The sequence below is a fragment of the Heliangelus exortis genome, chromosome 3 (genome assembly GCF_036169615.1).
Source record: "Heliangelus exortis chromosome 3, bHelExo1.hap1, whole genome shotgun sequence".
NCBI classification, from domain to species: Eukaryota; Metazoa; Chordata; class Aves; order Apodiformes; family Trochilidae; genus Heliangelus; species Heliangelus exortis.
The window spans coordinates 79031803-79056224 of record NC_092424.1 but is presented as its reverse complement, the minus strand read 5'-3'; the positions used below and the strand labels follow the sequence as shown (position 1 = coordinate 79056224).

Below are 24422 nucleotides of genomic sequence, written 5' to 3'. Positions count from 1 at the left end.
TCCCATCAATGCCTGTCCAGACTCCAGTACAGCATCTCATGAATCTCCCCACTGTAAGCATACTCAAATATTTTTTATTACAACACATTAAGCTAAAATCAATAGATTCATTTGCTGACAAGGATTTAATCCTTCAGATAATCAAGGAAAAGTAACATCTTTCTGAAAAGAAGTGACATTTCATTATAGCATTGGTTGTGAAGTCACTGGCAGAAATTTTTCCACATATCAATTAAACAGTAACTCCCAGAATTTACTAACATAAAAAACAATATTGCATATTTATAGTTCTCTTCCCCAGTAAATGAAAATATCTACAGTTCCCAGAAACACAAATAAGGTATCTGCACAATGGTTCTAACAATGCTACCACATCTCTGATCATTCCTTTTCAAATCTTTCTATGCTATTTTCCTCAAGATGTAACATGCTATTTTCTCTACAATCAACCTTTTTTCCTTTAGAGAGAAGCAGAACTGGCATTTTGAAAACTTCAATTTGCTGAAATATAATAGCACCACTGAGCTCTGTTGTTCTTCACTTTTATTCTCACTTTATGCCAGAAAGATGAAACTGCAGTGATTTTGCTACTGTCAAACAAAAAGTAAATAAATAATGGCTTTGTTGACTATTACATAGCAAGATACTGCATCACTATTATTCAGCTGAGTTTTAGTATAAATTCCTCACTCAAATGTGAAATTTGACAAATATTATAACCAGTCTGGAATACTGCCAAACAGAGGTCTATGTGACCCCTGCAATGAAAACTGTGAAAGACAATTTGAAGAAAAAAGTATTTTAATTATTTCACTGTAAATTATCAAGTAAAGGAACGAATTAAGAATGCAAGAAGGAATAATCTTACCTGATTTACTGTCTAGGTGCAGCTTAGTTTTCCCTTGGATTACTGCTTTCTAGGTAGCAAAGGCATTCTTTGAACTGTACTGGAGCTATTTATCCTTTCCTTGTGTAGGAGATAAGCATCCTTCTATTTTTACTGGTATGAAATCTCATCTTTTTGCCTACAGGCCAGCCTTTCAAAGGAACAATCTAGTTCAGTTCCATCTTCCCCCTTATTTGCTAACCTTCTGTAAGAGCTACCAACTTTCTCATCAGAGGTCTAACAGAGCCTAAGCTTGCAGGATTTATCTGGTTTTACAGATTATACTTCAGGACAGAAATGGTGGAAAAAAATGGATCTCTGAAAATCTATTAGCAGTAGCTGAAGTGGCATTTAAGCCACAATGCTTGTCTGTGGGGAATACTGTACTGGAAATGCTCACTTGTATTTAAAACAGCTGTACAGTAACAATCTGGTTTTATGCCATCCTCTAATCTCAAAATTGGAAAAGTCCACAAAGAAAGGCAAGACAAGTATTTTCACCATTACTTTAGGGATTTAGAATTTAGGAACTAGTTTCAGTATGTAATCCCCTTAGGGAGAGTGGCACCTCTAGGAAGCAACTGAAAAGACCCAGAGAGTTGTCAGGAGCTTTGCTTAGACATTCCCAGATTCACCCTGTTTTTCACTATACAGGGAATCTGTGGGGTGTAGCTTGGCTGAAATTAGTTCGTGTTGACTATTGTCCTTTATAGGTATTATAATTAGACAGGATATTATCCACAACCCCTTTTCCTCTGTAAGCTGATATCCTGCATAATTATCTCGTTTGGTATTTCTTCTGCCTTCTGTATTGTTGGTTGCAGGACTATTCTTTTTCATTTATCTAAATTTAATCTGCATTTGCCTTTTACTAGCCCTAACCCAGCACAGTACCTCTCAATACGATCATTTCTGCAGACAACTGTTCTTAAATCTTATCAGGATCTGACATTTCAAATATTTCTCATTCATGATGTTTGCTATGCTTTTTATACATACTATAAAGAAAGGTCTCAGAAACCATTTCCTAGTCAAAAAATCTCCCTGTTATGCCACCTCTCAGCCTTTGCAATGTCAACGTCTTGATTTATTAATGAGCATCTTCTTTTAAAGACATTATAATCTGAATTTTGCAAAGGTACTACAAGTTCAAACTCATCTGTTCAGTTTAAACTCAAAATAACTCACCTGTGAGAAGCTTAATAAATTTAGATATTCTCTGGCTAGAAACTGTTTACAACATCAATTAGCTTTTCTCCCCCCCTACCCTTTGCAAGGCTGATCTTAGTTCATGTTCTCTTAATTTGAAATAGAGAAATAGTTAAAAAAAATACCTAAAATACTGCCTAGATACCTTTCTGTTGTTTCATTTGAGTAGAATAAATTTCTAACAGGGTTTGATATTTATAATTTTATTTAGAAACTTTTTTTGGTATCTACTCTTTCTATTTCACTATCACCCATTTTAGTGCCTTTACTTGACTTCACTACAGTACCAGCAAAAGCCTCTATTGAAGAAAAAGGTTTAATGCAGAAAGACAAGTCAAGGAACTGATTTCAAAAACCAGACCAGATAAATAAATAACACTTACGATAACAAATATGACATGAAAAGAACAATTTTGGAAGGAAGCCACAGAGACACAAATTTAGGGCCCTGCTTTCTCTGAGTAGACAAGTATTTACAACAAGTTTCCTAAATTGCCCAGAAGCCTGAGAAATTCGAGCATACTGCTATACTGTTTGAGTATTATATTCTAGTCAAAAGAAAATGCAAATACAGTTGCATTTCAGGTAACTCAGCGTGGGAATATCTACACCAAAGGAAAAAAACAGTCCCTGCTGCAACTCAGGCCCAGGAGCTGACCCCATAAGCAGCTGCTGTTATCAAGGTACCCTCAATACCCAGAACAAATGATGCTCCCCGTGTGCAGAGGCACACCCAAACCAGGCTTGACAATGCAGTCAGAACACGGGAAGAGCTGCAGCAACAAATTACCATGTTCAAGAGCATGAAATAGTTCTGGAAAAATCCTCCTCTTCTGCAAGATGATTTTTGTAAAACATCAAAAAAAAAGCAAAACAAAAGATGGCGCCAGCCCCAAATCACCCACGTACGGGTGCCAGAACACTCTCAAACCCTGATGCCTGGGAGGGAACAATGTGACAAAGAGGATGAGGACAATAGCAAAACACAACTTGCATTACAGCACGAGAAATCTGGCAGTTTTACAATGACCTGATCAGTTATTCCACTGTGACAAGTATGAGGGCTCAGTGCAGATGAGAAATAGCTGCAATATCCAGTCTCATTTATTGCTAAAGCAAACCTTTCATTCCCAGTATCTTTCTCAGCAACTTTTGGTTGGTAGTGAGCATCTACTTTATGGTTCAGAGACACAGCTTAACCTTTTTGTTTTGCCATCTCTTCAATATGGGAAATAAACCATTTGTCTATTAATATATTATTTTAATGAGACATAATCTGCAGACCTAGTGCTCAGATTTATCATAGTATGATTTCAATCCACTGGGCACAGGAAAGCTACTGTAGAAACTATCTGCTTATCACTGTAAAATCCAGTTTTCTGTTTGACTATACTTCTCAGAATAGTATCTGTAGGGGGTCAACAGTAAATATTTGGAAAATTACCAGGAAGGTAAGAAATCAAATGAATTCAAGAAGAAGGAATGATGAGACAAAAAAAGAAAATAATGAAAACCAAAGTCGGTTTGCACGTGTGTTAACTACTGCTGGTTTGAAATCTTATTATTTATCAAAATAATTATTTATCAAAAAGAACAGGAAGTTCCAAATCAACCATCCCTAATGCAATAAAAATTCTTGGTAGCCATAATCTCAGAGGTATTATGATAAAAGTATTCCAACCAAATGAACTGAAGAAAAGAATATGAACAGTCTTAGGGATTTCTTCAGGAGGCTTTTCTTAAGAGCCTCTGTAGGGCAGAGTCACTGCTGGAGACAAGACTGGAGCAGAGGGGCGGGGGTATCAGTGTTAAGACAGCACAACCACATCTTCCCAGTGCATACACAAGTTCTGTTTCTGCAGTGCTCAGATGTCCCATGTTGTACACAGCTATGCATTTGTCTTCCCCCACTAATTCCCATTATTCACACCAGTTACACCCCATTTCATGCATTAAAAAGCCTCCTCAGCATGTTTACAACCAACAGCTACCTGCTAGCTGCTGTTCCTCCAGCCTCTTACCCCTGAGCTTTGCTACTAATCTAGCCAGTGCTGGCACTTGCAATTTCTTTTCTTCTTTGCTAAAATTAATTATATGGCTCTGAATAATTTATAAACCTCCTAAGTTTTATAGATATTCCTGGAAACACCAGCTTCTGTAAGTTCCAGTTATTCTCCAAGATTTTTAGTTTAAACCAAAGATCCTTTATTCTCAACATACACCACACATTCCAATAAAAAAATCCTTACTGTTTCATTATGTGAAAATAGCTGCAGAATGACTTTGAAGGAAAAAAACAAACCCTTTCTTCTTCTAAATAAACATTTTAGTGAAGAAAACATTTTAGTGAGGAAAACATAGCATGTTCTTTGAAGAACCATAGGATCTCTGGAAGGTAATGCAATTCCTCTTATGGAAAAAAAAAAAAAAAGCAAGCAGCTTTTCGTATTTTTGGTACATGAAAACCAGCCACTTACAAATGTTAACATTTAACAAGAAAAAAACCTGAGATACTAAGAATGCAAGTACTGAAATTGTATATTGCAAATTATGGTTACAGCCATAGGAAAAGGTAAGAAGGAAAAACTGACTGTTATACTGCACATTAATATTATGGACTGAAATTAAGCTCTATTTATCAGTAACAGTGGAGTTTTAGAAACATCCACCTGTACAATTTCCCAATAAACATACTGAATTATGCAGTTTTATATACCCTTAAGAACTAGTTGTATTTCATAGTGGTGACTGCTTATAGTCTAGAATGTCACAGAACCAGAAAAATTCATGTTAGAAGGGGCTTCCAGTCATCACCAAGTCCAACCTCCTGTTCTAGGCTGAGTTAACTTCAAAGAGGAGTCAGGTTGCTCAGGGCCTTTCCGAGTTAAATTTTTTAAAACTCCATGGACAGAAATTTTACAGCCTGCAGGCAACCTGCTGCCATGCTCAACCAACCTCACCACAAAAATGTTTTTCTTACACGTGACTGGAATCTTCCCTCTTCTTCGCCGTGCATCCTTGAAAAGTGCCTGACTCTCTTTTTTTTCCTGCAATCTCACTTAAGGTGATGGAAGACTGCAACTGGTCTCCCCCACTCCTTGCATTTTCTTGTTAAAACCAAAGAAACTCCATTTCTTCAACCTCTTTAACATGCTCTACCCTTGGTTGTGACTCCAGCACAGAAACTTCTCTTGCACTGAGGAGTCCAGAACAGCACCCGGTGTCTCAGAGATGCTTGAGCAGTGTACAGGGACTTTCTTTGACCTGCAAGCTATGCTTTATACAACAAAACCCAGGGTATGGTTGGCCTTAACCAGTAAAGCTGCTGGGCTGCCATGTAATGCTCCAGCTTGCTCTGTCCCTTCCGTATGACCCTTTGCCTTTGCCTGCTTTGAAGTTGGACTTCACCAGGTTCCTTTGTCAGCACTTGTTTTTATAAGCTTTTAAAGAAATTAGTTATTATCATACAGATTTTCTATTACTAGGATGTGTTTGTATTCCAAAGCTCAGGAAATGGGAGGCTTAAAAAACTGCAATATGTTCATTTTTAGTATATTCATTAAAAGGATTTGAAGATCTTTTGGTCTTAAACAGTTAATATAGGAGTAAATAGAAAACTAATACAAATCCCCAATAAATTAAGATCTACAATCAATTAGCTATTATTTTAACCTTTCAGAAGGCTTAATTGATCCTATGCTTAACAAACTTCGATTGATTTTCAAAAAAACCCTAAAAATCTACTAGGAGCTGAAACAACAAAAGCTGTCCAATAAAAAAAAAAGAAAAAAAACAAAGAAAAAAAACATAGTCCAAAGCCAAGCACCAATTATTCTGTCTTATTGGCAGTAACAACAGAAATCTGCAGAGGTAATCTTCCTAATTCTATGGACTTCTATGGAACATCACATGCTTTACAAAGAACAATTTTTTTAACTGAATTCATAGGCATAATCATGACAAAAAGGAAATGGGGACTATCTGATCCATCAGAACAGAGTGAATTCCTAAATTATAGCTCATTAACATTTTGTTCTTAGAGGCTGCAATTGTGACAGCATACATAATCACTGCTTCAGGTTTTGCAGTGCTCATGCAGATTTTGTAGTTGTTTATCTGTTTAAATCACCAGTTCCAAGGCTAGATTATTTTTTATTATTATTGTTTTTCCCCTCAATGTGTCTATAGAAAGTAAAAATGCCCACCATAAGCTGGCATCTACTGTAATATAAATGCAAACATAAAATATATTACTACGTATTTATACTACTGTTATCTTAACATTCCTATGCTGGACCAAGGGCTCTGATATTCCAGTGGATAGAGAAACACACAGGCAGTCAGGACCCCTTGCACTTACAACTTAGCAATTTTTCTTGAGAAAAGATGCAACAAAGAATGTCAAAACATAGAGAAACAAAAAAAGATTCAAGGCTTAACAAATTGAGCCATAAGCTTTTTTCCTTTTCTAATTAATTGTCAAAGTAAAGGTTCAAAACTATCCTATTTTGCAAATGCTGTTAAACAAACATGTTACTTAAGAATGAGTTGTGAGTGGTTTCTTGCTTGCACCTTACAACACTTTCAACTTAGAGATTGTTCAGTACATTACCTCTACCATTTTCTTTAGAGGATATAAACTGTTTGGATAGGGTATTTTTTTACCCCTCAGAGTTTCTGTTACTGCTGTCAAAAATTCAGACTTTTGTTCAGATTATTGTTTAGGACACAAAGTCAAAGAAAGGCACCTTGAAGAAAATTGCAAAATGTGTAACCACTGCAGGTTGTGTCAGATTCACTTCAAGTCCTAGGCTGGCCTCCTGAAAACCCTCTCACTGCTGAGAATTAGTTTTATTTATAACGTGAAACCTTCCTTTGTTCCTGAGGAAGGAAAACACAGCCCATACTCTACACCAGGTAACTTTTAACATATACCAGACCAGACGAGCACCCTGAAGTTAACATGTTGAATTTGACTCAGGCCTTTTTAAGATGATCAGTGCAGAAGAAAGCAATGAGAGGAAGATGGGCTCAGGCACCAGAAGGCATTATCTCAGCATTGTATGACTTCCCATGAGAAGACTGTACATGCTCATCTTGTAACAACAAACAGAAGGAATGAAGCTTAAATTCCCATTCCCCTGAGAAGTTTATTTTGAAAAATTACCTGGCAATCAGCCCCATTTTTTAAGTGTTGGTGCTAAAACTGTTTCCATGTGTTGAGTTCTGCATGACACACACAGATATGGGTGGTTTCCACAAAAAACAGGGTAAGAAAGATGAAGAGATTCCTTATGCAGCTTCTCGACAGCTCAATCCTAGCAATCCCAGCAATGCCCAGTGCAGCTTCCATATCTATCATGAGGACTGTAACATCTGCTGTAACATCCCACAAAACTTTACAGAACATTGGAGACACCCTCCAGTCCTGTTTGGAAACTCTTAACAAGAATAAATATACATTACTAATATTGGTTACTTTATCCTAAAGATTTAGCTTGAACTTCAGAAGAGGTAGAACATTACACAACTTTATCCTCAGTCTGTGTTTTAAATTCAGTGACTGTGTTTGTAGGGACTCAGATTTTCTGAGTTAATCTTTTTTCATAGTCATCAAATCATGTAATTATCACATTCCTTCTCAACACTGTAAGGTGTTCCTAGTGGAAGTTGGATTCAGATCTGCAGCTCTCAGAAGTATTTTTCAGCTTTCAGAATAAAGTCATTTCTGTCCACCATAATGAATTTGTTCTCCTATCATTACTTTCCTACTTTAAAACAATCCTCTCCCTTCTTCGTCTCACTGCCTGGGTTAATTCTACTACTATGGAGACAAAATAATTCTACTCTGACACTATCTTACTAAGCTAGCTGAGCAAATAACCACTGTTTTTTGTTCATTTGACAGCCCTCTGTCCAACCCAGTGGTGTCTCTTTCACTTTGAAATCATTTGTCTTGAACACGAACAACCAGAATCAAACACCTACAGATAAATCTGTATTTCTGTTTTCTCAGGAACTCCTCAGTCTAGAGATTCTAGGACTGTATTTGTCTTTTTATTTGAGCTGAAGACATGATATCCTTATGGTTTTTTCTGTGGCATTTCAGATCATACACAATACACTAACAGCACAAAAAAATAAGAGGGAGATAGGCAACCAAAACAAAATTCAAGTTATGACTTCATCATGATAAACAGGAAATGAAAGGCCAGTAAGCAAAGTATCAAATAATTAGGGCATCAACATACTCTTGCTGTCTGCCAAGAGGCACAGAGGGAAGACTTGTACATGTATTTTGCAAAAAGGCTGTACAGACCACATTGCTGTGGAGCTCCATCAGGACAACTGAGTGAATGGGGAAAGCTGAACTAATTCTCCTCCTATGTTTGGAGCAGTCTGAAGGGCTGCACCCTAAACAAGGTGCTCCACATAGAATCATAGAACTGGCTGGGTTGGAAGGGACCTCAGAGATCATCAAGTCCAACCCTTGATCCACTACCGCTGCAGTTACCAGACCATGGCACTGAGTGCCACATCCAGTCTCTTTTTAAATACCTCCAGGGATGGAGAATCCACCACTTCCCTGGGCAGCCCATTCCAATGTCTGATCACCCTCTCCATAAAGAAATTCTTTCTAATATCCAACCTAAACCTCCCCTGGCACAACTTGAGACCGTGCCCTCTTGTCTTGCTGAGAGTTGCCTGGGAAAAGAGACCAACCCCCCCCCCGGCTACACCCTCCTCTCAGGGAGTTGTAGAGAGTGAAGAGGTCTCCTCTGAGCCTCCTCTTCTCCAGGCTGCAGTCTACCCAGCCTAAGAATCATGACTTGGTAGTAGTAGTCACTGTCACTCAGGGAAGAAAAACATGCCAGCTGCAGTCAAGAAATCAGCAGCTTATCCTAGCTTAAGAAATAAGCTTGTGAAAGCAGCAAGTTCACCAAGTCACACCTTTGTCCTCTTTCTTTCAGGGAAAGTTTGTTTGGTAAATTGTGGCCAATCACTTCAGTAATCATCTGCAGATGTCTGCTACTGCTAAAGGAGTCATGAATGAGGTCTAGCCTGGTTCTCAGACATCAGTTCAGACTCTGTGTCTAGACGAAGGTAAAGCAGCTGTGCTGAACATGTTTCAGCTCCTGGGAACATTACAGTAAATTCTCTGAGGCTCTGATAAGTTTCCTGCAGATCTTAAAGTAAAGGTGGGTGGATTTGTATCGGGAGGGTCTACTGATTTTTATGTGATATGATCAGAAAAATTATTCTGGGGCAATCGTACATTGCAAGGCATCTCCCTGGCAGAATTCCACTATGCTTATCATGTTTTAAGTAAAAAAATGTATTGGCTGAGGGAAAAGGAGACAGTTGGGCAAATAACAGCTTAGACTCAAATAGCAGTCCTGGAGTGTGGGTGGTAGGTTTAGCTGTCTCAGCAAGCATTAATACTGTTCTCAACGTTAATAAAATCACACATAATGGCTACTGAGCTGCAGGTCAGAGCAGAGAGCTGGATTTCTTGCTAGTCCTTAACAGCAAGACTGCAGTAACTACAGCAGAAAGTTCCCCAGAAGCAAACTTACAACTTCAGAATCTTTCCACTGGACACCTACAACAGAAACAAAATACTAAGAACACATCACTGCTTCCAAAATCTTCCTTTCACCATAAATGTCCCCGTATTCTATTAAACTGAACAATTATCTTTTGAACGAAGTAGTATTTATTATGAAACTTTGTAATAACTACTCTTAAAATACTAAAAGTAAAATAGCAGTAATTAATCTTTATTTAAATGGTAATTTAATGCGTTAGGAGCCCAAAATGAAACTAGTCATTAGCTCAATAGTAAAGACTGCCAGAAGCTTCATTACTGATTAATAATGGAGAACACAGTGTGCTGAACAGTTCCCCCTAATCCCAGAAGCAGCTAGGAACTGAACTGCAAAAACTTTCAATACTAATGAATTGATTAAAAAATATAATTCTCTTTGTAATTACTGGATATAATGTAGCTAAGTTTTCATTTTGATCTACACAGAAAAAATCTGTTTTAAAAAAAAATGGGTCATGTATGTTATGAAGACTCTAAGTAGGTTAAAACTCCCATAATATACTCTTCCATGAGGCAACTACTACATATGGTGGGACAGTGAAATTACTTTGATTTTTTTTTCCTGTTAATATCTCATTGTTAGTAAGGAATATGAACAATATTTACTGTAGACTTATGACATTTTGCCATTTAATTTCAGCTGATGTCAATAATTTATCTTGCTGATCAAGATCACCACTTAGAGAAACCCTCCTAATTTCATTCAGTTTCCATGGGATATTTAATAAATACAGCCACTTAAAATCCAAAGAAAGCTGCAATCATTGAATTGCTCCCAAGTTCTTGATTGAATGCAGAAGTATATGATAGTAACTACTGCTACTAACATAGCTACTTAAATGTAAAAAGTTGAAAAAGTAAACAGTTATGGTGAAACTGTTCTATACCACCTTTGAACAGATGCTAGAATTAAACAATAAATTAGAATAACTTAATACAATGAAATTATAAGAGGAACTGCTGTATCTGAAATAAATTCCTGTAATAAATAAATAAAATAAACAAATAAATTTCAGTCCTCTGAAAATAAGAATTCATTGCTGCTGTGAATTTGCCCCTAAAATCATTGATTCCTTTAGTACTCTCACCAGCTAACCAAAATAGCCATCATTTTATCATTTATTCACTGAAACTCACTGACTACTACCCTAGGAGAAGAGCAATCTCAAGCATTATGCAGTAACTTGGAAATTCTGTATCGTGAACTCTGTTCAAAGTAGCAGCATCCAAAAATCTTGCAATATCTATGAACAGGCACATTTTAAGTCCCAGGCGGCTGCCTCAAGCCAGGAAAACACACTTTTTTTTTTTCATTTCTTCTAATCTACCCATTAGCAGAGACAGAATTTAAAATCTTGAGAAGTCTGCTTCACATTCCTTTTGTATAATGAAGTACTGAGATCAAACATCTATCAACCACTACCACTGATACCACTGAAAGCAAGTCAGGAGGAGGAAGATCAGGTAATTTAGGTTCATCTTACCAGTTCATATACATCTCAGAAACATCATAAATATTAATATACATAAATATTAATGAATTATTGCATATGAGAAAGACAGACATCGAAAAATAATCCCAGAAAAGACATTAGTATTTCAAAATTTCTTCCCAGACCTGCCATCTACAGTCTTCATCATCAAAGACACTGGTGCGATTACCTTCCTGCACAGTTCTGGAAAATCAAACTTGTTTGCATTTGAGAAGAGATACTTTGATAAGGAGTTTCCCTCTTTGCAGTTTTGTAAATGCACATAAATTGAAACATGAATTTATGAGTACTAGCATGGCAGCTCCTGTTTACTATGAATATTTCAAAAGCCTGGTAACATTCTTATTTGTCCAACTGAAAGTGCACTAAAATGCACCCGAAGTACTGCTGTATAATGATTGTTCCCTTTGAGTAATAAATCTACACCAAGAGAGGAGTGTAGTGGTTTGGGGCATTCCTTAGTGCACACATTTGGCAAGAAACACCATATCTTAATAGAATGCATAATACTTGGGATGTTTGCAAATGAACACCAATAAGACAGACCAATCCATCACACAGTGAGCAAAAGCAGATCTGAACTAAAAGGCTCTGCCATATTCCAGGATAAGTGTGGTTCACAAGCTTTTAACTTGTGAAATTACCAAACACATACGAAAGACCTGAACAACTGCTGGAGGAAGACTGAAAGAAGCTTGTGTCAACAGTTACAAAAAACATTCTATGTCTCCAAAGTACATACACTTTAATTTTCACAGCACTAGCTCTTAATGTGAATTAATACTCCCCATTTTTTGGTGCTGGAGATGTGTTCAAGAGAGTATAATCCCACCACTCTATACCAGTTCCTCCTGCTGTCATGAAGCCAATTTCCTTCCAGAATCTCTGAGAAATCAGATAGGAGCCTCAATTAAAAAAGCTTATTGTTTTTATAACTGCATGCCATTTCCCAGCTGCAGTTAATACAATCCACAGGAGAGATGACTCGGAGACAAACTACCTTTCCACTTCAGGATTACCTTTAGCACCAAAAACGAAGAAAAGCACCTGTGTGCATATTTGGGCCCTACAGCTCCAAAAATAGAAGTTACATTTTAGAGAGAACAGCTGGTGGAATTACCTTATTCAAATATTCATATGTAATCTACAGTAATGTAGTGGATAATAAACTTTGTTTTTCCTAGGTAGTAACTGAAAGTTATTTTTAATATCTGCATTACCTATTCTGTGGCAAACAACATCTAGGATGAAACTACACCCACGATATATAACCAGAAAGTCTAATAGTAACCTACTCAAAGTAAATGTATGTCAGATATTTACCAAGCACTGTACCATATATAACATAAGACAAGCAAACAGAAGAGAAAACATCACTGTGCCCACATCTTGGGTATTGTGTCATTCCTTACCCTAAATAAGGCAACAGGAGAAATAAAGAAGGGCACAAAGAACAAAACCAGTATTGATTGTAGATACTGAATAGCTGGACACAGGGAGGGATTAAATAGATTAAATTTTTTGCAGCTTGTAAGATGCAAGATAGGGGCAATGTAGGAGAGAGGAAGTCAGGAGTAGAGAATCTCTGCTCACCATTTCTCCTGATATAAGGCCAAAGTTGAACCAAAATGAGCTCCAAGGCAACAGCTTTAAAAGAAGTAAAATAATATCTTAACTCACAGTGCTAGTATGGCTTTGTATGTTGAAAATTTAGTGGACACCCCCTTAGGCACATCCAGAGAGGAAAGGTTCAACTGAGTTTTTTAAGCACCAGGAGGCAGATACAACTTCCAGCAGAGAAGGTCCTGCATGCAAACTGCAAGAAACTGGATGTGTACTTTGTATTTATCCTGGTTTTGCATTCTCTCCCCTAAGCATTTGCTAGTGATAGAAATACTCAGCCCTGCAGTTTGATCCTGCATAGCATCTGCTTTGCCACTGTCCTGTGAGCTGAAGGGCCCTCTCCCGGGCTGCAGGTGGTGGGAAGAAGAGCACTGCTGACTGCAAATGGCTAAAAATTACAGCAGTACACACCTCTTCTCTTTCAAATCCACCCAGTCAACTTACAAACTCTTCCCAGCCATGGAGAAAAACTCCTCAGTATGCTGCCATTTGCTGGAAATGGATGGGGCAGGCAAGGGCAGAAATGAATCATAGAATCATAGAATTGGCTGGGTTGGAAGGGACCTCAGAGATCATCAAGTCCAACCCTTGACCCACCGCTGCGGTTGATAGACCATGGCACTGAGTGCCACATCCAGTCTCTTTTTAAATATCTCCAGGGATGGAGAATCCACCACTTCCCTGGGCAGCCCATTCCAATGTCTGATCACCCTCTCAGTAAAGAAATTCTTTCTAATGTCCAACCTAAACCTCCCCTGGCACAACTTGAGACCGTGCCCTCTTGTCTTGCTGAGAGTTGCCTGGGAGAAGAGACCAACCCCCCCTGGCTACCCCCTCCTTTCAGGGAGTTGTAGAGAGTGATGAGGTCTCCCCTGAGCCTCCTCTTCTCCAGGCTGAACAGCCCCAGCTCCCTCAGCCTCTCCTCATAGGATCTGTGCTCGAGTCCCTTCACCAGCCTGGTTGCCCTCCTTTGGACCTGCTCCAGGACCTCGATATCCTTCCTGAACTGAGGGGCCCAGAACTGGACACAGGACTCGAGGTGTGGCCTCACCAGCGCTGAGTACAGGGGCCCCTTTGAAATGGGACAGCATTTCAACAAGCTTTATTCTGAAAGGTTAGTACTTGAAGCTCTACAAGATTGTGCTGAACTTCTTGCAACACAAGTTTTCATGCAAGAAACATCTAAAATGTTTGATTATGAGCCAAACTGAGTAACATACATCTAGGAACTGCAGAGACAGGAGAGAAGGAACTGGGAGGATGAAAGGCATGCATCTGTCCTTTTGCAGTAATTTTAAAACAGTACTAATGTTTAAGTTAGAGTAAGTAGATATGGTTGGGAATACTGTTCTTTAGTAACGTAATTAGAGATGGTAAAGGAGCACATAGGAGTTTTAGAAATTAAGTTTCATTTTGATGTAAAACATAACCAAGGCTTTTAAAATTCTGAGAAGCACAAGGATGTGCTCATGATGGAGGAGCCAATGCTGCCAAGAGTGCAGAACAGGTAGTAATTACAGGTATCATCTGGGACATGAGAACATTTCAGCATTCTAAAACAAATACTACATTTCCATATCCCAGTGTAATGACTGACATGCTAATGCTTCCCCTTTTTTTATCCTGAGAAAAATCCCAATGAAATTTATCAAAATCAGGCCATATACTATAGTAAAATATTTTTGTTTGCAAGTGGCATGACAATAACTAATTAGTAACTGGCAATTAGAAATGTTAAACTATTATTGTTTAACCGAAGAAGACAAACAGTAAGTCATAAAGGACAAATGATTTTCCAGCAATTGTTCAAGTCTTTCACAATAAATCTAATAATACTGGGAAAACAACCCATGCTTTTTACTGCAGTTTTTTCATTGTCAAGGATCACTTAAAAGAATTACAGAGTTCCAAAAGCAATTTTGTTTTAAAATGTCTCTGGTAGTCACAAGATAGTCTAAACAAAAAAACAAACAACAAAAAAAGCCAACAAAAAAGAACAACTGCTAATCAAAGTCAAAGTTATCCAAAAGTTCATAGGGAAAACTACACTTTTTGAGTACATAAATGTAACTAGAAACAAACCCAGAATATGGCAAACATTACCAAAGTAGCACTATTTCCCATTATTTTCTATGAAGTTGTATTAATAACTTGAAGTCCTCTAAATCAAGACGTAAATTTAAATCATTCAACAGTTAAATCATTTAAACAGCCACCTCCCCCCCAGCTTATTAATCGTACCTTAATTTGTGCAAAAGGTCTGTCAAAGTTTCCAACATAAAGAAGACCAACATTCTGGGTGAGTAGCCTAAAAAAATGAAAAAAATCTTTTAAGATATCACTTCATATCCATAAGGTGGTTTTTGGTTTTGGTTTTTTTTTTTGCATCTCCAATAGTTGTTACAGAACCCTAGCAGGGTAACAGGTTTTGTTATGATAGCAAGAGCTACCTCTGAAAAGCTAACTACAGGATTCTATTTGAACTACTGGAAAAAAAGGAAAGAAGCACATTAAAGATGGATGCACGCTGGTATTTTGTGGGTTTGGTGCAAGCAGCTTTCCAACAAAACCATTTCACAGGCTTCTTCGTGGTGGATTTCACACAGTAACATGGAAAAACAACACGTATGTGCCTTTTCTATTTATTAGAGATCTTTAGAGATAAACGGATAGCAAGAGAAAAGATTAGTGAACACACATTCAGAACAGCAGGCCTAAGAGGCAAGGCAGATTAAGACCAATAAAAGTATGCACAGTAATACAAAAATGACATATTTATAAGTAGAAAAATTCATCTCTGCCATACTGTCCAATGGCTTTCTTAACAAAAAAGAGCCACAGATGCTGCTTGTGCCTGCTGTTCTTTTCAGATCCCTATAAAAAGTTGTTGAGTACCCCACCATGATCCAGAGGGACAGTGGGACAAATTGAATCATAGAATCATAGAATTGGCTGGGTTGGAAGGGACCTCAGAGATCATCAAGTCCAACCCTTGATCCACTACCGCTGCAGTTACCAGACCGTGGCACTGAGTGCCACATCCAGTCTCTTTTTAAATATCTCCAGGGATGGAGAATCCACCACTTCCCTGGGCAGCCCATTCCAACGTCTGATCACCCTCTCAGTACAGAAATTCTTTCTAATGTCCAACCTAAACCTCCCCCTGCACAACTTGAGACCTCTTGTGCCCTCTTGTCTTGCTGAGAGTTGCCTGGGAAAAGAGACCAACCCCCCCCGGCTACCCCCTCCTTTCAGGGAGTTGTAGAGAGTGATGAGGTCTCCTCTGAGCCTCCTCTTCTCCAGGCTGAACACCCCCAGCTCCCTCAGCCTCTCCTCATAGGATCTGGTGCTTCTGGAAGAGTCAGCTTGATTTCTGCAGATACTCTGTAAGTCAGTGTTACTACTACACAAACTCCAAATTCCAGAGAAGCATTAGGGTGCCACTGCTATGAACAGGAAGACAAAGATATCCCTGGTCAGCAAAAAATGGGTAGCAGAGCACTCTGCTGTTCTAGCTGGACAATCACAATGTCTCTTGCTAGGCAAAGGCACAGCAGTCACTCCCCTCCAGTTTAGAGGCTCCTAAGTGTTGAAGTCAAGTACAGGTACTACATAATAAGGAGAACTTTTGATGACATTTGAAAGAGTTTCTGTTTTGAATAAAAGGGACACTTTAAACCCACCATGCTCTTCAGCATCTCCAGGTTTTCATTGTTTGCTATTTTATATTTTACTCCAATTTTACAATCCATTCCCTTTAGTAATAAGGCCTCATATATGAATTAAAATAAATAACCAGAAACAAGTATGAATGTGGGTATCATTCTGCTCAAGTCTGAGGTCTAAAAAGGATTCAGGGTACATCGCTGTATTTAACAGAGAAGCACTATAAAGAAAAAACAGTATTCTTAAAAAGAACTGTACCTAAGTTTTGTGAGGCAGAAAAAAAAAAATCTATGAACTACATTTCTATCAAGACACTTAAAAAAATAGAAGACATATTGTGATTATTCCCACATGGTTAGTCTTCTTCACACTGTTTTCTTTATTGGACAGAAAGGTAGGACCATTAACATTCCTGAGTCTTTAGGATGCCTTTAGTTAGAAGTAATGAATGCCTAGGGAACCTTAAGATTAATCTTTCCAGTAGATGACAGCAGTTTACACTGCTTAACTTGCTGTCATTGAGGTGCACCCCAAACCTGCAAACATACTGCAAGAATTTCCTTCCTTAACAAGACAGATACTGACACAGAAGCACAAGCTTACTGCTATTTATCCACTTGTCACTGCCTTGGCTGAAAAGTATTTTACTGACTTTTTAAATTTGTATACATAAGTCACTTAAAAGGGCAATGTTAATTCACTGTAATGTTAGCAAAAAATTTAGGGAATAGAGAGTTATTTGTAACTCTCCCTTGCTTACATAAAAGGTCATATTTTTTGTTTCTTTAGGTTTCAGTATTCCTCTTGAGTTTTGAATTTCAAAATTGTATCATCAACACAAAGCCAGTTTTCTGTATAAGCAGTCAACGAGGCTGAAATGAGAATCCAAATATGATAATAATTTAATGCCCTGAAATAATTTTTTTCCTCCCTCTAAAGAGTCTGAGCAACTAAACGAATTCCAAGCCTCATAACTACTATGAACTCTTTTACTTCAGGGTCTTTCTTGAGCTCTCTTTGCAAGCAGCCCTGTGGAGAAGGACTTGGGGGACTGGCGGATGAAAAGCTGGACATGAGCCCGCAATGTGCACTTGCAGCCCAGAAAGTCAGCTGTATCCTGAGCTGAGTCTAAAGCAGCTTGAGGGAGGTGATTCTCCCCCTCTACTCTGCTCTTGTGAGACCCCAACTGGAGTACTGTGTCCAGTTCTGGAGCACCCAGCACAAGGAAGACATGGAGCTGCTTGAGCAGGTCCAGAAGAGGGCCACGAAGATGATCAAGGGACTGGAGCACCTACCAACTGAGCAGAGGTAGAGAGGGATGAGGTTGTACAGCCTGAAGACAACTCTGGGAAGAACTTACAGTGGTCTTCCAGAACTGAAGGGGCCTACTGAAATGCTTGGAGAGGGACTTCTTACAAGGGTATCATAGAACCATAGAATTGGCTGGGTTGGAAGGGACCTCAGAGATCATCAAGTCCAACCCTTGATCCACTACCGCTGCAGTTACCAGACCATGGCACTGAGTGCCACATCCAGTCTCTTTTTAAATATCTCCAGGGATGGAGAATCCACCACTTCCCTGGGCAGCCCATTCCAATGTCTGATCACCCTCCCAGTAAAGAAATTCTTTCTAATGTCCAAACTAAACCTCCCCCAGCACAACTTAAGACCATGCCCTCTTATTAGTGATTAGTATTAGTGATAGGACAAGGGGGAAGAGTTTCAAACTGAAAGAGGGTAGATTTAGATTAGCTATTAGGAATTAATTCTTCAATGTGAGGGTGGTGAGACACTGGCACAGGTTGCCCAGAGGAGCTCTGGATGCCCCCATCCCCGGAAATGTTCAAGGCCAGGTTGGAATTAGATGATCTTTAAGGTCCCTTCCAACCCAAACCATTCTGTGATTCTATGGTATCAGCATAGTCTCCATATTTCAGAGACTGAGCTCACACATAGAGTCCTGAGTCACTGTACTGCTGAGGCTCTAGACAGGCCAAGCTATGACAAGAGTGTTACAGAGTGTTATAGCTCCCTCAGCAGTCACTAGTCACAGTATCAAAAAAATGATGTGCCATCAAGGAGACAAGTGACATGCCAATCTTTCCCACAGGATATCACCACAATTGACCCCTAAAAGTTCTTAATAAAATGTACTCAGTTCAGATTATATGTAGTCATTGTAACAGTTCTTCTTTACCACAAAACCAGGCTGCATTTTTAAAGCATCTAAAATTAACTTTATACCATTAATTTTAACATGTCCAAATTGATAGAGCTACTCACTTCTGAAGCTCTCAACTAATTACCCTTTGCCTTCAAAGACTTTACAGTGGTAAGCAGGTTGGTTATAAGCACTTTCATGTTTCCTAATACAAATACTTTCTTTTAAAATGTGAGTTTTCTATTTCTTAAGTTCACATTTGCACTGTTCTGTTCTCAAAACACCATCAGCAGCACTCAAAACCTAACTCTGCTGGACATCACCTGTAATTGGCCAGAATCAATACCAGCCGATGAAACTGTGGTGACAGTTTAACAACATAATTATCATCTTTGAATTTCACATTCAAATAATGACCTTAAATTATGAGACACAACTGTTAAAAAATGCAAATGCCTGCTGGCACTTCAATACATATATTTACTTTAAGTGGAAAATACGTAGCAATAAACAAAGTTGCCTCAACTGATGATATAGCTTACAGATAAATGTGTATCTTATTTGTAGTCTCATCCATTCAATACATTATTAACAACAATTTTCATTATTTTTCAGTAAGTAGAAGAAAAGAAACATTACTCCAAGACATGCTGGTCTTTAAGATGTGCTGTGCAATGTAACATTACACTCCCCCATGCCCCTTGTGTCCCATATACCTAAGTGAGCAGACTTCCAGCCTGATGTACCTATTTGGGCTGCATCATTCTGTTCCATGTAAACAGCAAAAAACCCCACAACCAACAAAAAGTACCTAAAAAGTACCAGGATGAACATTTCCAACTTACGCCAATACAATGGCAAGGTCTTAAAGGCCCTTCCAGTACCAAGAAAATGCTGCCATATAGTTACCACCAAATTCCCTATTTTCTGCCTTCAGAACCCTAGATTAATCCTTTTCTAGAATGTAAAACATACCCAATGTTTTCAAAATCCAAGATGCAGGAACCAGGCACTGCTGCCTGTGGGGGAGGCTGACCTCTATGAGTGGGCACATGAGAAAATGTGGTGTTAACAGTGAAGAAGGGGATAAATGCAAATAAATACAGGACAGGAATAAGAGCTTGGGTGAAAGCAAACTCGGAATAAGACAGAGTGAGATGGCAGGAAATGTGAAACATGAGAGGGATGATGGGTACAAAGGAGTGACAAAGAATCCCTCTGGGTTGGAAAGCATTGGAAGAGAGCTCTGGGCTGAAGCTGAGTGGTACATTAGGGCTACAGCAGCAGCAAGGACCAACTTAGCACAGAGCTCACCCTTCCTCAACACAGCTGACCTTGCTTTGAGGGCAGGGACAGTCTCAGCCTCCTTCCTACCACATTTGGCAATGGGAAATGGAACAAGCCTGGCTATGAACTTTGTGAGGACAGCACATTTTGAAAAAGTCTGATCACTTCCTTTCCTCCACGTATGGTCTGGTCTTCTCACTCAGAGCTGTTTCTAAGATAAAGGTGGTATTTCACGATATTCTTGACAAAGATTCAGGCACAGCTCACCAACACATCAATACTACAGCTGTTAATTGAAGGCAGAAAGTAGGTATCAAAGAATTCCCCCACGTCTTGTTCAGCTTGACCCTAACCCCAAACGCTGACCCCTTCAGACTCCAAGGGCTTGCCTTGAAAGTCTGCCCGGGCTACCAAACAGGGTCATGCAAACCATAGACCTGAAAACATAACTTCTAACCAGACATCCACAAACCAGCTGGAAGTTTCCCTCTGGGCTATCTGGATCTCAGTGCTGCTGTGCAGACTACAGAACGAGTTTTCCAGAAAGAAGCACGTGGAGAAATAAAGGAGCAGGGTGGAGCCAGGAGCCGCTGCCTCTCACAGGAGCAAGTTACTGCAGATGAGCCGAACGCGGTAACTTGCTCCTGTGCGAGGCAGCAGCTCCTGAGCTTGCTCTGTTGCAAGACCCGTGGTGGCATTTGGTGCAGGAACACAGACTGAGGCTTGCAGCTCTAGGCAACAGCACAGAGGTCAGGCAGGCTTGGAAAGCAGCAAGTATGGAGTGAAAAATTCCATGTGTGTGATAGAAGGGCTAAAAAGAGTTGGCACTGGAGAGCTGGAATGTGCCGAAGGGTAATGATGACCAATGAACAGGTATGTGGGCTTGAGCTGTCTCTGGGCTTGAGTTGCCTCTTTTTTGCAGTATGAAAGCTGCTGCACAACAGGCAGAGTGGTAGGCATGCAGGGCTGCCTCCAGCAATGCTTCAGTTATTCACTACCACTATGAAACAAAATCTGTAACTTCTTTCTTCAATTTCCACAAGAACACTCACCAGAATCCCAGGGCTGATAACTATTTATCAAATAGTATCTTGCAGTATTTGCATTAGGCAGTCTTGCATTTTAACTTGACTTATATCATGGTTGAAGAATAGCCCACCACTCCACATAAACCAAGTCACTAGATTCTGAATTTTAGTTTTTATTCCTGACTGTTGCCTGTTTCTTTCACTACCTCTTACAAGCATCAAAGACCCTGACTCTAAATAGTTTGGATTTTTTTTTAGAGAGCTCCATAAGTGTTACACAAAAGCTCTGCTTGATGTAATAAAACTTCATTGTTATGTCTCGTAGCCAGAGAAGTATTTGAGTGCATGCAAGACAGTAGAAACTTCCAAAACTCAGCTTGACAGTTGTGTGTACTTGTCTGTACTTCTAATGACAGTGACAGATGGAACTGACTACTTGCTGCAAAGGACAAGCGGTAGATCCTGCTGTGGTCTGTCCTCCTACCTAGAACTCTCTCCAGATCAGACAGTTTTTTTTTTCTGGTTGGATATTAGAAAGAATTTCTTTACCAAGAGGGTGATCAGGCATGGAATGGGCTGCCCAGGGAAGTAGTGGATTCTCCATCCCTGGAGATATTTAAAAAGAGACTGGATGTGGCACTCAGTGCCATGGTCTGGTAACTGCAGCGGGAGTGGATCAAGGGTTGGACTTGATGATCTCTGAGGTCCCTTCCAACCCAGCCAATTCTATGATTCTATGATCTGTACAGTAGAATGATACCTGAAACATTCTTAGTGTCTGCCTGGAAGGCATTTCACCTGATACGATGAAACAGGAATAGCAATTCCACTCAGACAACAGGATTAAGATGCACAGATTGCCACTTTACAGTCAGAAGTAACAAGCAGCACCTACTGTGGGGCTGGGATCTAACAACTTAATCCTTCATATGCTGCAAAAAGACATTTGTAGTCTTCACAGAAGCTTCTGGTGAAAAGATTTAAATCCTGAGATGTGTATAAAGTTAAACAGATGTATAAACAGATGTGAAGCAAACCAGAAAGAAACACAACCCTGACCCTTCTGTAGATCTGTATCTTTATTGCTAAAAAAACCTCGGCATCCCCATTAGTGATTAAAACCCCAAATGGAACACAACCTGTTTAAAGTATAAATTGGACAGTCAGATAAAATTTTAGGAAAACCTTTCTGACCACACTCACTCCCATATTTAAAATAACTATGACTATTAGCTATTCTATCCATGTTTTTACATTTATTTTTAAAGTATACCTTTTGTGTAATAAGTATATACAAAGAATTCCACTGTTACACTCTATATGTGCTTTCAACTTTCTCTAAAAATCACTCTCGATGCATTTGCACGTTTTAGGAAGAAATGAGACTGTTTTAAGCTACAAGCACAGATGAACAATAGCCCTGAGAACAGAAGCAACACCTTCTTAAGTTCTCTAACTGTGTATTCAACCATGACTGGAATATTTTCCACATATAGCTTTGAAGATAAAGGTAACTTTTACACATAATTTTCTGGGTTTTTTTTCCATTGTGCCAAGAAATTATCCCAGTATGTAATCATTGCACATGATGACATGAGCACAGATAAAGCATTACAGCACAGCAGAAAGGACATTGTATTCACATGATGCAGCTGTTGCCTTCTTGAGAATATAATAAATATCCAGTATTTATCCTGTGAAGGAAAAACTGTATTGTGCTGCAGTAACTTAACCATGGAAAGAGAAGTAGTCTCTTGACTTAAGTCTCTTAAGTAGTCTCTTGAACCACAACTTTGATTCTACTACACTGACATTACAATTATGTTTTGCTTCCTGTTTATGATAATTACTCCCCATTGCTTTCCAGCTCCAATTATGTATTTTCTAGGAATATAACATTGAAAGAAAAAGAAGAAAATCAGAAAAGCGTATCTACAAAGCTAGTAAAACTGATGTTAGAATCAAAAGAATTATGTTCCCACATTTGTTTTTTTCCCCAGTATCATTAATTATCTCATTCATTCACTTCACAGAATAATGTAAGAGTAACATAGTGAAAATATCATGCTAGGAATTATGCAATGTAAGAATACATAAAAAGAATCCAACACAAATTCTGGAAAAGGCAAACACCAGTGCATAGATTAGCTTGTGAATTTAAACTGACATGCATATATGGTCTGCAAACAACATGCATTTCATTTTGTTCTAAAAGCATGAAGACCAAAAGAATTTGACAGTTCACAGAAGCAGTAGTGAACCCTGAATGCAGAAAACTGACACTGACAGTGGCTTCACAGGCAGACAGAAGAGCTCTTCTACTGCTTTCTACAGTGCATTTGTCAAACCATTTCTTTCAGGCTATGAAAGTATTCTAACACATTTTTTTACTCAGCAGTCATGCAGAACTTTTTAAATGGGCAAATATAAGCTATTCTAGTATAATCATCATGGTAAAGAGGAAGCAAATAGACTGTATACCTGGTTTAGGACATTACTCCTCAAATTAGAGCAAAAATTCACAAGGCTATAAAGGAACTGGAAGAGATACTATGCACAGCTGGCTACATGATAAAAGATGCAAAAACCCCTAGGTTTGAACTCAAGAGGGTTAACAGGTTGGGAAGGGGTAAAATCAAGTGTTAAAAAGGGATGCAAACAATTTTCAATGCTGAATTTATCTCTGCAATTAAAAAACCTTAAAAAAGACCCCAAAAAAACCTACAAAAAACAAAAAAATCCAACCAAACAAAAATACAACAACCCACAAATTTAAACAAAACCTTTCCATTCACTAAATTCTGAATTTGCAGAGTATTCCAAGCCAAGGTGACGGTGACAGCTATTAACATAAACCTATATTCTAAGTAATATTCACAGGGAAAAACCCACAGCAGGTAGCATAAACTACAGACTTGAATTTAGCATTGTCAGCCTTCCTACAAAAGCATTCCAACAGTGTGAGTTATTAGTTGTATTAATAAGCATGCTGCTTTCTGAAACACATGCAACTCAGGCAAAAATACCAATGTTGTGTGTTAATTGCCCTTCATAGGAAAACCTCCTGTGCATAACACTTGAAAGGCTTCACTGAACTACCTTGCTCCCTACAGTAAATCACTGTCTGTCATTGACTACTGCTAATAGGATTCTAGGAAGTAACTGATCCCTGAAAGACATACTTCCACTAAATAATGTGACCACTGTTTTATACCAAACCAAAAAAAAAATTATATTTACACAGCTTAAAACTGCAAAATGAGGTGACCTCCTATTTGAGATAATGGTCTGCAAGTGATTCTACCCCATCGTCAAAAAGAATAAACCAACCAACATCAAAGTTTACTTCGATTTAATTTGCATTATTTTTGAATAAGTGTTTGGCTGTTGTGTTTTGTTTTGTTTTTTCCTTGTTTGTACACAAATGCTTTCCTAGAAAAAGTGAGATTTTTTCAAAAAA

The 24422-nt window shown here is 38.7% G+C and overlaps 1 protein-coding gene across 2 annotated transcripts in view; it reads right to left on the bottom strand.

Annotated features, from left to right (window-relative positions):
* The window catches only part of RNGTT (RNA guanylyltransferase and 5'-phosphatase), a 171461-nt gene that overhangs the window by 19974 nt on the left and 127065 nt on the right, over positions 1 to 24422 (bottom strand). Inside the window, exon 14 of one of the 2 annotated variants that reach the window (XM_071741359.1) lies at positions 15062 to 15128. The exons of the other annotated variant lie outside the window; for it this stretch is intronic. Coding sequence (XP_071597460.1) covers positions 15062 to 15128 — 67 coding nt within the window. The remainder of the gene's footprint in view (positions 1 to 15061; positions 15129 to 24422) is intronic. 2 annotated transcript variants of the gene reach the window in all.